General features: G+C 39.6%; 2 protein-coding genes across 5 annotated transcripts in view; one reads left to right on the top strand and one right to left on the bottom strand.

The window, feature by feature from the left end:
- Ap3m1 (adaptor related protein complex 3 subunit mu 1) overlaps window positions 1–13,921 on the top strand; it is a 19,036-nt gene extending 5,115 nt beyond the window's left edge. For all 3 annotated transcript variants that reach the window (XM_031362749.1, XM_031362748.1, XM_031362747.1), the window contains exons 2-9: window positions 1,355–1,630; window positions 2,298–2,469; window positions 6,138–6,275; window positions 7,095–7,180; window positions 8,038–8,171; window positions 9,102–9,309; window positions 10,428–10,572; window positions 11,017–13,921. In XM_031362749.1, coding sequence (XP_031218609.1) covers window positions 1,358–1,630; window positions 2,298–2,469; window positions 6,138–6,275; window positions 7,095–7,180; window positions 8,038–8,171; window positions 9,102–9,309; window positions 10,428–10,572; window positions 11,017–11,117 — 1,257 coding nt within the window. In that variant the 5' untranslated portion in view covers window positions 1,355–1,357 and the 3' untranslated portion in view covers window positions 11,118–13,921. The remainder of the gene's footprint in view (window positions 1–1,354; window positions 1,631–2,297; window positions 2,470–6,137; window positions 6,276–7,094; window positions 7,181–8,037; window positions 8,172–9,101; window positions 9,310–10,427; window positions 10,573–11,016) is intronic.
- An 80-nt stretch (window positions 13,922–14,001) lies between these two features.
- Window positions 14,002–16,692, bottom strand: part of Vcl (vinculin) — a 94,520-nt gene continuing 91,829 nt past the window's right edge. For both annotated transcript variants that reach the window (XM_031362745.1, XM_031362744.1), the window contains one exon: window positions 14,002–16,121. In XM_031362745.1, coding sequence (XP_031218605.1) covers window positions 15,975–16,121 — 147 coding nt within the window. In that variant the 3' untranslated portion in view covers window positions 14,002–15,974. The remainder of the gene's footprint in view (window positions 16,122–16,692) is intronic.

Here is a 16,692-nt window from a genome sequence, read left to right as displayed (position 1 = left end):
AGCAAAAAAAAAAAAAAACAAGAGCATGTTTTGGTTTCTATATGGAGCATATCCTTCAACTCTTCCTTTTAAATGAAGCCAGAACAGCACATTGACTATAGATAGTATCTATAGTGATATCACCACCAGATGTCAGTATGATAAATACCATGACCAAAAGCAACTTGCAGAAGAAAGAATTTATTTGGCTTATACATCCTGATCACAGATGCTCCTTAAAGGAAGTCAGGTCAGGAAATGAAGAAAGTGCAGAGACAGGAACCATGGAAGAACGGAGGAACTTTGCTTAGTGGCTTGCTTAGCTTCTCACATCACCCAGGAGCCTAGGCGTTGTATCACCTATGGTGAGCTGGGTCCTACATTAATCATTAATCAAGAAAATGGCCAACAGATATACCCACAGAACAGTCTAATGGAAGCAATTCCTCAATTCGACTTTCTCCAGATTCACCTAGGTCAAGTTAACAGAACTAACTGGCATATATTATATATTGTACTGATTTACTACCCTATGTTAAATAAACTTGCATTCTTGGAGTAAACCATATTTTTTTTAAAGTTTGCTGTTGAATTTACTTTTCCATCTGTGTTCTTAAGTGATATTAGTCTACTATTATTTATATTGCCTTTGTCTAGTTTTTGTGTCAAAGCAATATGACAAGGAATTTTTTCATATAATATATTTTGATTATATTCTTTCTCCTTCCCCTATCCAGGTCCTTCCCTCCTCCATACCTATCCAACTTTATGTTCTATCCTTCCAAAAAGAAAAGAAAAGGAAGAAAGAAAATCAAACAAATAAAAAACACAGACAAAAAAATAGCAAAACGAAATGCACACACACACACACACACACACACACACACACACGTTGGCCAACTGCTGTGGATGGTGCCTGCCCTGCCCAGTGATACGCTATTGGAGAAAAATAATTTTCCCTTTCCTAGCATGTGTCAGTTGCAAACAGCTTCTTGGTTAGAGGTAGGACTTGGTGTCTGCATCTCTTTCTCTACCCTGGGATTTTGTCTGGTTTGAATTTGTGGAGATCTTTGTGTGGTATCAGAGTCTCTGCGAGTTCATATGCATATCATCTCTGTTGTGCCTGGAAGATGCTGTTTCTATCCTTGGAGTTGTCCATCACTTCTGGTTCTTGGACTCTTTTCTGTCTCTTCTATATAGTTCCCTGAGTCTTGAGGGGACGGATATGATAAAAACCTCCTATTTAGGGCTGAATGCTCCAAAGTCTTTTACTCGCTGTACATTGTCCAGATGTGAGTTTCTGCAGTACCATCTACTGCAATTGTGCATTTTCAGTGTATATACAGTAAGTATGTACTTTTTTTTTTCTCCACAGAAAATGATCCACAGTCTATTTCTCATCAACTGCTCTGGCGACATATTTCTAGAAAAACACTGGAAGAGCGTTGTAAGCCAGTCAGTGTGTGACTATTTCTTTGAAGCTCAGGAGAAAGCTGCTGATGTTGAAAATGTACCACCCGTCATTTCAACACCTCACCACTACCTCATCAGTATCTACCGGGACAAGCTCTTCTTCGTGTCTGTGATACAGACTGAAGTGCCCCCTCTCTTTGTAATTGAGTTCCTGCATCGAGTAGCTGACACTTTTCAGGTTTGTATCCGTCAAACTGTTGTACCTGAATCACCCAGTATAGTTCAAGGAGACAAACACGCACACATGCACGCACGCACGCACGCTTTCATTTGTTCCAAAGTTACTGATGTGTACTGTCTGACTTCTCTTTGTAACTAAACATCTCATAAACACTTGAAGAGAGAATATAGTAGTGCACATTTGCTGCTCTCTCTGCTCATTGTCTTTTTATGTGTGGCAAATTATATCATGAGGAGACAAGAGTGCCCTCCACTAGGCATTCTCTAGATCATCGCAAAAGTTTTTATTGATCATGAGCTCCTTTATATTTCTGTTTTCTATTTTCTATTGTTTTGATGAATAAACCAAATAGCTTAAAGTATGTGTTTGGGTGTGGGTTAATCAGGGCCAATGAAATTTATTATAGCTCACATTCCAGATTAATGTCTTAGTACTTTCTGTCATGATATGTAATAGGAATCCGCTCAGTATAAATACAATAAGAAAATATTGAAGAGAAATGTTAGGACTTCCATAGAGAATATTTTCAAGTCTATGTATTTCTAGCATCTTAAACCGTGAGTTAAGCTACAATTAGTTTACTCTTCAGAACAAAGGGTATTTTATATAAAAGCAAGCCTTCTTTCCTGCTTTCTCTTGTTCAATATCATGACTATTTTGTTAGGACTACTTTGGTGAGTGTTCAGAGGCTGCAATTAAGGATAATGTGGTCATAGTATATGAGCTCTTGGAAGAAATGTTAGACAATGGATTCCCACTGGCTACTGAATCTAACATTTTGAAAGAACTGATTAAACCACCAACAATTCTACGTTCTGTCGTCAATTCTATTACAGGTATGAAAAATGAAAACACTCTGCTAGGTACTGATCCATTGAAACTGTCTAAACAGCTCATTTTGCTCATATGACAGAATATTAGGATAATCTACTTTGGCCAAAATTAAAGTTACCAATAATGTTTGAATGAATGTATATTCATTCTTTTTATTTTTTTCTCTCTCTTGGGGTGTATGTGTGTGTATGTGTGTATATGTGTGTGTGTCTGTGTGTGTGTGTGTGTGTGTGCATGCCTGCACACATGCCATAGCATGCGTGTGGAGGTCAGAAGACAGTTCGTGAGAGTTGGTTCTCCCCTTCTGCCATGTGGAATCTAGAGATTGAATCAAGTCCTCAGGCATGGCAGCAAATGCCATCTGGTCAGGCGCCCTTGTCTTTTGGGGGGTGTAGAACAATAACAAAAACAGATAATATGAAGTCAGGTGTAGCTCACATTTAGGAAGCTAACCAGAGAGTTCGTCTATATACCAAATACCAAGGCCTATTTGGTATATAGAATGAGAAATGTTTTGTTTATTGAAGGAGACTCAGTCTTGAAGCACAAAGGACTTTTAGGGTTAGGGTATCACTCGTTTTCCTATTACTGGGTTCAATGCACAGTACTTCAAAGAACGAAAAACTAATAAAAAAAATAGAAAATTAGTTTATTAGCAGACCTCATGCATATTGGGCTTTATGCTTTTTTAAAATAAGCTTTCAATTGGGTTTAATTGTAGGCCATACCTAGAAACTCAGTATATTCAGATCATCCTTTGATTAAAAGTCTTCTACAAAAAGTGGGCTTGGTGGCACAAGTCTTTAATCCTAGCATTCAGGAGAATCTGGGCCAGCCTGGTCCACAGAGTGAGTTCCAGGCCAGCCAGAGCTACATAATGGGACTCTACCCAAAAGAAAAAAGGCCTTCCAAAGGAAGATTCTTATGGAGTGCTATACACCACTCCAGCCACGTCTGCAGCTGTCCTTTACCATCAGGGAATTACACCAGATAACTAACTCAAATATCTAAACGTTCTAAAGAGTACTTTGATATTTCATGGGCATTGTAGTGAGGCACTGCAAATCTCTGACAATACTAAGTGTGTTTGGTGGGGAAAGAGCACAAACTCAATATATATTTGCAAAGAGAAACATGCTAAAATTTTTACATTGACTTTAGCTAAGGAACCACCCTTATTTTTTGCCTTATATATTTTAAAATATGTATATGTGCGTGTGCATGGAGGACATTAGGTGTCATGCTCTGTTGCTCTCACCTGAGTCCTTTTTTGAGACAACGTCCCTCTGAACCTGGATCTAGGTTGGCGGCCAGCAAGCCCTAGCCATCCTGTCTCAACTCCCACAGTGCTAGGATCACAGGTGTATACAAAGCCACACTCATCTTTTTATGTGGGTGCTGGGATCCGGCAGGTCCTCATGTTTGCGTAGCAAGCACTTTTATCCATTGAGCCATCTCTCCAACCCATTTCATACTTTTTAAGAAAAAATGTATCTGATAGGAAAAACTTACTAATGTGTAATGTAAAACTATAGCATGGGTTGATGACATATAAGAGAATGGTTGAGGCTGGATGTAGTGGTGCACACACACCTGTTATCCCAGCCACTAGGGCAGCTAAAGGAGGACCATTGTGAGTTCACAGGTTCAGAGGAGTCTTGCTTATTAAACTAAGGCCCTGAATCTGTTTCCTAGTACCACACCTATGCACACATACCAAAGAATGGTTCAGTAGTTGAAGTAATCTTTCTCGAACTACCAGTAACCCTAGCACAGGACCCAGCAGAATCAGTAGATTGTGGAATAAGATAGAGAAATAAGAGCATTTATGAGAAAAATACACATAAAATGGGAGACTGAGCTGTGTTAGCCCCTCTAGCAGAAGTAGAGCTGTTCATAATTGAGCACTGAGGGACACGGAAAAGGTGAAATTGGGCTAACGTGATGGCCAAGGCTCTAGTCCAGCAGGACAGAGAGCTGAGACGGGAGAACACTTGCCAGGACTGAGCAAAATATTTAGCTTTTATCAGAAAGCAAGTGGGAGGGGGAACTAAAGGTTTCTGAACAGGGAAATAATATGGTTAAAACAGTGTTTTTCTAAAACTCTTGAAAAGTAACAGGCTGGAGACAGGAACACCAGCAATAAATAGGCTAATAAAATTAATGTTAGCTTTGTTAGCTACACTTAGTGACACACACCTGGGATCCTAGCATTCAGGAGGCTAATGTGGGAGGATCCCCAGTTCTAAGCCATCCTGGACTGCATACATTTCTTGTCGTTAAAAAGTAATCTAGATTGGAATGTATTGTGTTTCTGTGTAGCTAAAAATGACTGAATTTGCAATCCTTCTGCCGCCACTTCCTCACAAGTGCTGGGGTTAAAGTGTACACTCTACCATTCAATGCTGGACATTGAGCAAAAGGCTTTATACATACTAGGCAAGCACTCTGCCTGTTATGTCCCCAGCCCTGAGACCATATTTTATGTTTGGGGTGCTTTTGTGTGTTTTTGTTTTGTTTTTGGAGACAGCCCTCCTAAGCAGCTCAGGCTTTAAACTAGCAGTCTTCCTGCTCTAGCATCCTGAGTGCTAGGGTTATAGGATTGTGCTACCTGTCTTGCGTCCTGTTTTAATTTTTTTTATTTATTGCTTTATGAAGGGGTCTTATTATGTAGCCCTGACTGTCCTGCAACTCACTCTGACCAGGCTAGCCTCAGACTTGCTCTTGTCCTCTTAACCTGTCTCTCAAATGCTGGGATTACAAATTTGAGCCCTACAGAAAACAGAATTGCCAAAATAAAAACATTGGTAAATGCTACTATGGGGGAAATAGTTAAAGAAACTTGCCTACATGTTTGTGATAGTTGATGCTAGTAATAGTAAACAGATCTTTGTTGTTGTTGTTTTATAAATTCACTGCCTTTTACTGTTCTTCAACATGTGTTGCTTTTAAATTAAAATGTAAACTAGACGAAATGTTTAGTAATTCACAGTAGGTTTCTGTTTGGATAACCATACATACATAGTTTGCCAGGAAACTAGTCAGATATTGAATGTTAGTGATATTTCAGCAAAAGATGGTATACACTGACCTTAAAAAAGGTATTGGGGTGTTTTGTTTGTTTGTTTTGCTTTGTTTTGTTTTTGTTATGCTGGGAATTGAATAGAGCCTTGCATGTTAAAACTACATTCTCAATAGTCTACTGTTGTTAAAGTGGGAATAAACAAAAATATGTTCTTCGACTAGGAACTCCAGAGAGGGGCAGTCCCTCATGTAGAATTCCCCTGAATTCCCAAGAGCCAGGTTCCGAAGTCTTCTCAGCAGATACATCTCACCAGCAGGGTTGTGAAGTGGCCAGCCTTCTTTTCATTGCTGGCAGCAAGACTCTTGTTGATCCACTGGAATTGGGTCTCTTTACTACTAATAAACAGGAAGCAAAAGAAAATGAATGCAGTTATCTTGGTCTACCAGGTAGAAAGAGAGGCCCATGGCCTGTCCCTGGCCTCTTGTGTGGAATATGTCTCCAGCAATTCTAGAGCCCATCACAACTGCTATGAAGGAAAATCCAAACATTAATGTAGAAGCAAAAGCATTCTTTTTCCTTTTCATGATAACTTTTCTAATAACCATTGCACACACCCACTTTGCCTTCTTCTTTTCTAATTTCTAGGCAGTAGTAATGTTGGAGATACACTTCCCACTGGGCAGCTGTCCAACATCCCATGGCGTCGAGCAGGCGTAAAGTACACAAACAATGAAGCCTATTTTGATGTAGTTGAAGAGATAGATGCAATTATAGATAAATCAGGTAATTATGTACATGTGGTCTTTTATGAGGGAAAAGAACTTCAGTTAATATGAGTTGAATTGAAAACTGAAATCCCTTGGCAGGGAGTTTTCAGCAGAGAAACATTCATTTTCTAATGATGTATAAATCTTTTTGTTCTGCCCAAAAGTTACATATAATTATCACAACCACTAGTTGAGATATTGCCAGGTGTTTTAAGTCCCTCTTGCAATTACTCATTTGACAGGAATTACATATCCGTGGTACCCATGCTTCTCCACTCTGAACAGCGCTTCTGCTGAAGGCCTCTTCTAGTTGGTTTTAACCAGAGAAAATAGTGGTGGTAATTACTAGAATCATAAATTCTTATTTTTAAAACATCTCATCATATCCTTACAATGTATACATGAAGCAGCTGAGACTATAACCTGCTCAGCATCATACAACTAGTTGGTATTTGGGAATGGATGACACTATGAAGTACAGGTATTATCTTGCCTTGTTTCCAACCTAACCTACGCCTGTAGCTTAGTCCATATATGTGAAACCTGCTTCATCTTTAAGTTCCAAGCTTTTGTCTAAGTAATCCTTACAAGATTGATTCGCTAAAGGTTTGATCTTTCTTAGAGTTATACTCTAGCTAGTTAGGTTAGCCAGTGAGAAATGCTGTTGAAACCAGTATACTAGATCCAAATATCCTCTGTCCTCTCACCTGTCAGGAAGGTGCAAAGCCTGTGATTCTGACAACCAGAATGTGTCTCCATTACTCAGGATATAGTGATAGCTCCAGAGAAGACCCAGATTCCATTAAGGTTATCAACTCTTTATTTCTTTCTTTAGGGTCTACAGTCTTTGCAGAAATTCAAGGGGTCATTGATGCTTGCATTAAACTGTCTGGAATGCCTGATCTCTCTCTCTCTTTCATGGTAAGTTTTGATCTGTTCTATAGTTCCTTGTATGTATAATACATTTGAAATGCTAAATGATATAATTGCTGAAATAAAATTGTTATATAAAATTTTACTTACGTTGTATTTGTGTGTGTTTGACTTGGTGTGCATTTGCCAGGGCAGATGTGTGGAGATCAGAGGACAACTTCCAGGATGTGGATCCTAGAGATCAAACTCAGGTCCTCAGGCTTGGTAGCAAACACACTCTACCTACTAAGTCATCTCTCCAGCCCTGGAGTGTGTGTATTAGGTTACAAAGGATTATCTCAGAAATTTTCCAAGCACAGCTTAACAGACAGTAGCTGACATGTTGAACATGGCCTTGATGGAAAGGTCAAAGAGATAGCTTTCCCTAGAATGTGCTGGAAGTAACTCAAGATTTGCTGTCTGGCTTTTGTATCTCCATTGTCATTTTTACTGACTATTTGCTTTGCTTGTGTAAAAGGGTATTGATAGTTTGCATCATTTTAGATTCAGCATGACACACTGCTACAAAGGGCAAAGAGATATGTGTTCTGGTTCCATCTCTGTTCCCAGTGTCTCTTGACACTCCTGAAGCTCAGTCTTCATCTATAGGATACAGAGAGTGATGCTTACTTTCCTCACTGTGGTTTATAACCTCAAGTAAAGTAATGGGTATAAAATATTTGCAAACTATAAAAGGTTACAGAGCTATAAGGTGATTTTTGATGTTATAATAAATTCTTATACAGCTTTTATAATGACTTAGGGAATGTATTAATTCATAATATTCATAACATATAATTCACTAATGTAAATACTTATGTCATACTATGTATATAATATGCATACGGCTTTTCTTTTCCTGACAGAACCCAAGGCTACTAGATGATGTCAGCTTCCACCCATGCATCCGGTTCAAACGCTGGGAGTCTGAAAGAGTTTTGTCATTCATTCCTCCAGATGGAAATTTCCGACTCATATCGTATCGTGTCAGCTCACAAAAGTAAATTGACACATCAGCCAGAATTTGCAAACACAGACAGACAATCTGAATAGAACTCCCAGTTCTTGTTTCATCTTTAAAGTTTAATTCTTAGGTTTACCAATGCTTTCTTTAGCCCTGGCTCACCTGGAGACCTAGTGAGAACTGGTAATGATATGTACTCCAAATGATTAGTGTTTCTGAACCTGAAAGTGTAGAGAAGTAGTAAGAGAGAGCAATTTAAAATCTATGACTAAGACCACAAGCCTTTGGACTTTGAGTGACCTGGGCAAGCCATGAACTCAGTGCTTTAGTCTGCTGTGGTCTGTAAAATAACAAAACAGGATACCTTAAGACATTCCCTAAACTACCTGCTTCAAGTCACTATTCTCTACATTGGGGGGGGGGGGGTGAAGTGGTTCTTGTTTTTAAAATAGTGTCTTATTTGTTACCCAGGTTGGCCTCAAACTCTGGATCCTCCTGCCTCAACTTCCTGAGTGCTAGGATCATTAATATGTACCACCACATTCAACTTGCATTGAATTTTAAACAGTTTAACATTGTCAGCTGTAGCTAACTTGTCCCTTAAATTTTCAGAAAGCATTTGGGTAATAAGACAAAACTGAAACTTTTTTCTGAGAGAATATTTCTTAGTGCTTGCTTTAAATTCTCTTAATGGGCTCTTTGCTTTTTTAAAAACTCTATTACCACAGTTGTTTATGTGGTATTTGAAGGAGATTTCTGTTTGGACTTTTGTATTTGTTACCAGCACATACAGTTCTAGCACACTGGTACTAGAACATTGCTCGCCTCAACCCTAGTGCATAAGCCTAATCTGCTAGGGTATATGGCCCTGTGCCACAGTTACAGACATTGTGGGACATACAGTACATCTGGAATTGTCCCGTACCCTTTATAATGTACTTTTTTATCTTTCTGTGTCTTTTTTAGTCTAGTGGCAATACCAGTGTATGTGAAACACAGTATCTGCTTTAAGGAAAACAGCTCTTGTGGCAGGTTTGATATAACCATTGGACCAAAACAGAATATGGGAAAAACGATTGAAGGAATCACAGTGACTGTTCACATGCCCAAAGTTGTGCTGAATATGAACCTAACACCAACGCAAGGCAGCTATACGTTTGATCCAGTCACCAAGGTACAGGCACTTCGAATCAAGAATGAGCAAGTATTCTGCAATCTGTTTTGTGGTTGTGGGTAGAGATCATAGTAGTTAGGAAGCAGGGTCCTTGCTTGCTTACACAAGACTCTAGCTAAGGGTTTTCAGAGATCTAGAAAAGATGATTTTCTTTTAGCTCCCTTGCTTCCTTATATAGGAAATACAAGTTTTCAGCAGAATAGGGTACTTGATAAATGAGGTGTGTTTTGGTTTGGTTTTAATTGTTGTTTGAAATGGAGGGATTTTCTTGTAGCCCAGGCTGTCCCAGAGCCACTTGCCTTTACTTTATGCTTAGTTATAAGCATGTGGGGTTTTTTTGTGTGTGTGTATTTGTTTTTTGTTTTTGTTTTTGTTTTTTTAATAAACTCATAGAGCATTTTTTAGGTAGTTGCTTTTTGGTTTTGTTTTGTTTTGAGACAGTTTCTTGATGTATACTGGCTGCCCTGGAATTTACTACATAGATCATGCTGGCCTAGAACTCACAGATACTCCTGCCTCTACTTTCACAGTTCCTAAGTTAAAGGCATGGGCCACTACACATAGAGCCTTAAAAGATCCTCTAACCTTGGGGCTGGAAAGGTGGTTCAGTGTCTAAGAACATAGGCTGCTATTGTAGAAAACTCAAGTTTGGTTCCCAACAACTACTTTGGAGGTACTCAATTGCCTTTAACTCCAGCTCCAGGGAATCTGACACCCTCTTCTGGCCTCTGTGGCTTCTGTACTCACATGCACAAACTCAAATAGACACAAACGTACATATAAATAAAAAAAAATTTTAAAAAAGAACTTGTAACATCTTAAGAATTCTAAGAGCCTTTCTGGGGACCCTGTAAGTGTGAGCAGGTGAGTTCACATCCTCAGCCCTCCACCTGAACTAGAGTCATCCTTATATCTATTACTCAGTCCCACACAGGTGAGTTTGCTTGAAGAATGGATTCTGTAACTGAACGTTTAGTGATTAGAACATAAGCCAATTGTCTGTTCCAGGTTTCTCCTGCTTTCTAAAACACTGCTTCATTTTTGTGTAGTTTATAGCATCTGTTGACCTCTGAGCACATCTTTAACACAGTTCAGGTATTTTCTCTTGTCTTTGTAAGGTACTAGCATGGGATGTGGGAAAAATTACTCCACAAAAGCTCCCAAGTCTTAAAGGACTAGTGAATTTACAGTCAGGAGCACCCAAGCCAGAAGAGAATCCAAACCTCAACATACAGTTCAAGATCCAGCAGCTTGCTATTTCAGGTAACGATATGTCTGCTCTGCATTCCGGGGAAACTGGGGCTAGGTGTTTGGAAGAGTACCAACAGCTCTACCATAGAAGGAGCAGCAGCTCCATTGCCTCCTGTGTAGCTGGTCTCCAGGCAGCAGCCAGCCATTCGGCTTATCTCACGCTCTTCTGTCACACATACCTCACCTCACCTTCATTTAAGAGCCAGAGAAGCCGTCATTTGTGTTCACAGAAAGTGGAATTAGCTAGTTTCATGAGCATGTTTCTGGCCATGGGGGCATCTTAACTAAGGCCATGCTCCCTAGAGTATAGCATGTGGGTGATAGAAAAGGGGTGTTGTTTCCACATGATGAATGGAGCACTGTGCAGTGTCACATCTAGAGCACAGTGTTCATTGCTAAACAAGTACTGCATTATTACTCGGGTAGTAACGATTCATTTCATTCTTTTTGGCACAGGCTTAAAAGTGAACCGCTTGGACATGTATGGTGAGAAGTATAAGCCATTCAAAGGAGTCAAATATGTCACAAAGGCTGGGAAGTTCCAAGTGAGGACATGAGAAGAGGCCAAACTTGTTCAAGATCAGTTTGTTTTTCAAGTGTCATTGCAATTTATTACTATTAGGTACCAAGTGGGTGGGAATAATATACAGCATTTGTGTCAAGCTACCCTGCTAACAAAGTTGCTTAGTAATGATATAGGATTCTTAAGGAGCTTTAAGCTAAGGAAAGTTTTCTAAAGACTTAGCTTATTTTGTATCTTTTCACTTAGGAAAAGGTTTAGATGATTTCTTCCTTGGGGCCTACCAGCTGAATGCTGCACATTGTAACAGTCAAGGCAGAAGGCTACCGTGATAACCTCTCTCCTAAAGCAAGCGAACTGGTCTCATCTACCAGCAAGAACTGTCTCAGTTTGTGATATGTCAGGTGCAGCCAAGTGTCACACCTTCTGATCTTAGCCATCTCAATCAGTGTCTGTCCCAAGAGAGGAGATTGCCCCACCCCAAGAAGTTTACAGAAAACTGCCTCTTAAGTGTTTGCCTTACTCAGCTTTTCACTTGTGCCATTAAGCAAGCACTGTAGCAAAAGCCACTTCCACATGGCCCTGGCAGGGAGCACTGCAGCTCCGTGCTCCATTCTCACTGTACTTGGTATTATATTTTTTATAAATAAGATTTTTATGTAAAGCTCAGATTTTGATTTACAAGGACCTTGCTGCAGTAACTGTTCCATCAAACTTGTGCCACCAGTTCAGCCGTTAGGTAGCACAATCAAGTCATTTGCATCAAAAGGGCATCTACTTTACTAAGATAATGAAAGGGAACACTACTTCTGCTGTTAGGGAGTTATTGCAGGCACAAGTGTTTGTGCTTTTAAACAAATTAAAGTAGTAAAAGAAAATCAAGCAAAAGCTTTGCCCTTCTCATGTTTTATTAAAGCTTTAATGCCACTAACCTAGTTAGCTTGAAACCCTAGTTTAGCAAAATGTGGAAAACATAAATTTCACTATGTTACTCTTTTCAATCTTTTATCTTTTTTTGTTTTAGTAGTTGAATTTGCCTGTGTGCCCGCACTGGGGGAGCGCCTTTTCATACTGTGTACATCTCCAGGCCATAGTGATAGACACCTTCTCCAAACTCCTGTCAAATTTGAATGAAGCACTTACATGTCTTTGCTGTACTGTATAAAGAACAAAGTCCTCAGTAACGATTTATACTAATAGGTCTTTACGCTTGGAAAGCCAGTCTGTGACTCAGTTTATTCTGCATCTTTCACTTGGAAATCCTTGTGCAATGACAAAAGAAAATGGAGGAAGACAAAAGTGCTTGCCCTTCCTAGCCCCCTTGTCATCCTTTGTCCCTCCTTAACATGCTAGGTCATGTCTTAGGCTCACTCCAAGTTGGCATGCCAACAATGCGGCATTGTGGCCCCCATCTATAATAAGGCCAACTGTTGCAAAACTTCAAGTAGACCTTTCTTGAGAAACCAATCAGATTGGCAATTATATTTTAAGTCAAAACATAAAATCTCTATTCCCGTTGACTAAGATTGGTTATTCAGTTCTAGGTTTAGTATCTTGTTCTTTTACCTCGAAAGCAATCACACCAGTCTTAGTCCTTCACGGTCCTTTATCTCATAACCATACCTAGACCACACAGCTTCACTCCTGTGCAGTCTTCTTAGCTATCCAAGTCTCTTGTTTCCAGGAGTTTCTGCTAAAATAGCTAAGCAGACTGAATTCTTTTACTGTTAAATTATTGTATTTATTAATTTGACAGAACCCAATAAGCCCTTTCTCTAGTTCTGGCTATAATGTCAATAAATATATGAGAGCAACCAACTGATTTTTTAAGTTTGATTGTTGATAGAATATTCTCATATTCAAGCTATATTAATGCTGGCTGCACTGGATCAATTTCTTCTGTATCATAAAATGTTACAGTTGCTTGAAGAACATTCAAGAGGCCTCTTCCTGAATAGAGCATATTCAAAGCCATTCATCTTCTGGTCACAGACTACTTGATAAAAATGATCAAAGCTACCTTCCTTACCACTTCAGTATAGACCCAGGAATACCCAGTATTAAAAGATTTTTCAAACATGGAGTTCTGATTAATCCAGCATATTCTCCTTTTTTTGTTGTTCTTAAGAAACCATAATCCAAGAGTAAATAAAACAGATAACTTATTTCTGTGTGAGGTAGCCCCACCCATCCTCCCCCCCAATTGGAATTCGGCTGGTAGTTTCATTTCCTAATGGTGCTACAGAAGAACACTGGAAATATGCTGGTCTTATTGTCCTTACTGCAGTGCCTGTGACACTGTGCCAGTAAACAAGGTGAACAGCAAATGGAGGAGTCCATTCAGCAGCCATGGACACAGGCTGCCATCCATTCTGTAAGTCAATGTAATGATAAGTTTACCCTGTAGTAGTATTTAACCTTTTTTTTTTTTTACTTCAGTTCTAGAAAGTTAAGTAAAAAGAATGTCTTTTGTTTTAGTGTTTCCTCAAACAAGAGAAGGACTGTGTCCTCAAAGCTAGCTCTGTCTCACAGCCATAGCTATATACTGGGGTTGGGAACAAACTAAAGTGTCCCTCACATTTCACAACTTCAGCTTTTTAAGGGACAGTGGGGGATCTCTAGTAATAGCTGAAATCTTCTAAAATGAGGGCGTCTCTAGCCAAAGGTGACCTATATTTGGCTGCTTTGCCCACTGGTAACTTGTGATTTCTTCTCCTTCTAATGTATTAGAATACATTAGCTAGAATTGTTGCCAAGATTGTCCTTGATCACACAGACCCTCTTATGTAACTACACTATTATGTAACTCCTTTATGTATTGAATAAAGCTGTTAGTTTCCAGACCTTGAGAATTAACTTCAAAACAAAAGAAGTCTGACCTAAAGTTGTTAGTAAAAAAAAAAAAAAAACCTCATTTAGAGCGTTATTCATATAAATGTACTTTATTGTTTTTAAACAGAACAAAAGAAGAGGCAGAAACATTTGCATATAAGCCCTAGCTTATAAACATAGTTTTTAGTGGTGGCATCTCTAACACATCATTCGGGAACTGTTTCCTTTTGCCTCCTTGTACTGTAAGCACTGACACTCGAAAGCACATCTGGTGGACATGTGTCTCCAGAACTGAAGAACTTGGAGAGCAAACATGGTTTTTCTTAGTTCCTCTAAGTAATCTTTAGTAAAACAAAAGATGATCTTTGGCATAGATTCATACTTTAAAGGCATTGATATGCATTTATATCAGGTAAGCAACTACACAGATCTGCTGAGAGCTTTGAAAAGAATCTTTTATCAGCTGAAAGGAAATAGGGGAAGCCTGAGTATTCAGGGTCAACTTAAGATTTACAAGTTCAGTGTTGGGATTGAACATACTAGATGTGGGAAGAACATCCAGGAAGGTCTCACTCCTATATTCATCTGGTTCTTGATTTCTGAAAGAAGCATTCGTGTGCTGGGAATTGCTTATACAGCTGGGATAAATACAAAAAAGGAAAGTCACTTTTTCACTAACTTTGCCCAATAGGAAACATGCCTTTCTGGTAAATAGATATACTCATTATTCTTGACTACTTCATATTTATGAAAGGGTGAAAAAGGCTTGGTTGTAGTTGGTTAAGAGCAACTGGGAACTATACTAGTTCCTACTGATTCTTCCCTAGCAGCACCAGAAGTATAATCTGCAAATGCTATTCTCCCTTACACAAGAAATACCATTCAGACAAGATTGCCTTTCCATTCAAGTCTCTTAAGGAGCAAGCCCTAATTCTTTGAACTTAATTTTGAATGGACCTTTTAAAGTTACAAGCAAAGTCAAGTGTGGTGGTAGGAGCTAACAGGCTGACACAGGTAGATCACTTGAATACAGAAGTTCAAGACTAGCCTGGACAACATAAAGAGACCTAGTCTCAAAATTAAAAAGAAAAAGAAAAAAAGGGGGGGGGGGATGGAGCGATTACAGACAAACACATACCTATGTATCTTTAAAGTCTTGTTTAAGAAGCATATAGAAGAAGACTGCCAAAGCCTAGGATGATTTGGTTAAAAGTAAATGCAGCATTTCAGCTCAGAAATTAAAGAAGATAAGAGCTAAGAATGAATGCTAAGGCCTCAGCACAGACCTCTACTGGCAGTGACAAAGCGTAGAAAACCTGGGAGTGGCCCCACTGGGAGGATGGGCAGGATCACACCCCAGCTACTCTGCCCTTCTAGTGGCAGAGAGCACCAGTGTGTTTACAGAATGGTTACCTTGGCAACCAAGCAAGGCAGGATGTGAGACAGGAAGTTTCCATAACACATACTAGTCAGGGGCATGGTAAAGACAGAAATAGTGATTTCCTCCCAACAGTGAAAGTTGGTTTTCCATTGTGAAGAACTAGGGTTACATTGGGAGAAAGCAGGAAATGAATCCAGGCCGCACAAGCTAGAACTCCCCAGACACCACCTTTTCCTGCAGCCCAGGGAAGGTAGGCAGAGTCAGCAACAAGGGAGAAAACCCAAAATAACTGGAAGCAGTTATTTACTGACTTGCCTCAGCTCTGGGTCTTGAGCCTAAACGGGGGAAAAGGAGTTGGTGAACCGTAAACAGAAATGTTCCCCGGGGTAGAGCAGGCCTTCCTGCTAGTGTTCACGCTTATTCTGAGCTTATATAAAATCCATGGGAGAGTGTGCACATAGTAAGTGTGAAAGTACAGGATTTATAGAGAGACACATTTCAAAGTGTCCATAACAAAAGTATAAATGTTTTCTATGTGAAGAGGCCCCATTCCTTTCTGGTGTGTGAAACCAGGGATTGGTTTTTTTTCCATTCCTGGCAACTTTGAATGGCTTCTGGAAGTCAAGATGGTTATCTTCTGTTTAGCAGAGGTTTATGTACCAGCCAGGTTTGACGAGTTGCCTACTGGTACCAGGGAGTCTTTCTGACCCAGCGCAGTGTAAATCCAGCATCTGTTCGAATTTTGATTGAAGCAGCTTCTGCCTCCCGCACAGTCTCCTTCACAGACTGCATGAGGTTCTGGGCATTATGAACCAGCATCTCTGTGGCCTACAAGAGAAGAACCCTGTTACTATAGTCCCTATCACAGTGCTCACTGCCAGGAGTGGCCTGCAGTTAAGCCCTGCACCGGATCCCCCTGCTTCACTGGTGGTTTAACTATATAAACGGCAGTGTTTATACAATTTGGCTTATATATCAATGACTGCACTGTGTCTTTGTATGGCTGACAGCATGCACTAATTCCTGGTTTTCAAAGATGGTGGTCTTTCAGGACTCCTGCTATCTACCTATAACACTTTTCTTCCAAGTATGCCAGACTCCCGTTCCAGTGTCCTTCAGGCCTTAGGGAACCATACGTTAAATAACACACTACTTAAACTCCTACCATTCTTTACTTGAAGATAGGTTTCTTCATAAAATCCATCATTAATTTTATGCTATATATTATACCTAGATTGCTTGGGGCTGGGTTTGGTTTTCTTAGTTGGCATTTGGTTTTGGTGTTTTGGGGAGGGGGGTAGTTTGGTTTCATTTATCTGTCTGTATTCTTTAAGTTCCATAAGGCAGAGACTTTTGTTAGTTTTTTTCACTGCTCTCTACTATTTAGTACAGGATGCAT

The sequence above is a fragment of the Mastomys coucha genome, unplaced genomic scaffold (genome assembly GCF_008632895.1).
Source record: "Mastomys coucha isolate ucsf_1 unplaced genomic scaffold, UCSF_Mcou_1 pScaffold9, whole genome shotgun sequence".
NCBI classification, from domain to species: Eukaryota; Metazoa; Chordata; class Mammalia; order Rodentia; family Muridae; genus Mastomys; species Mastomys coucha.
The sequence above is the reverse complement of the archived record's forward strand: the minus strand, read 5'-3'. Positions and strand labels throughout refer to the sequence as shown.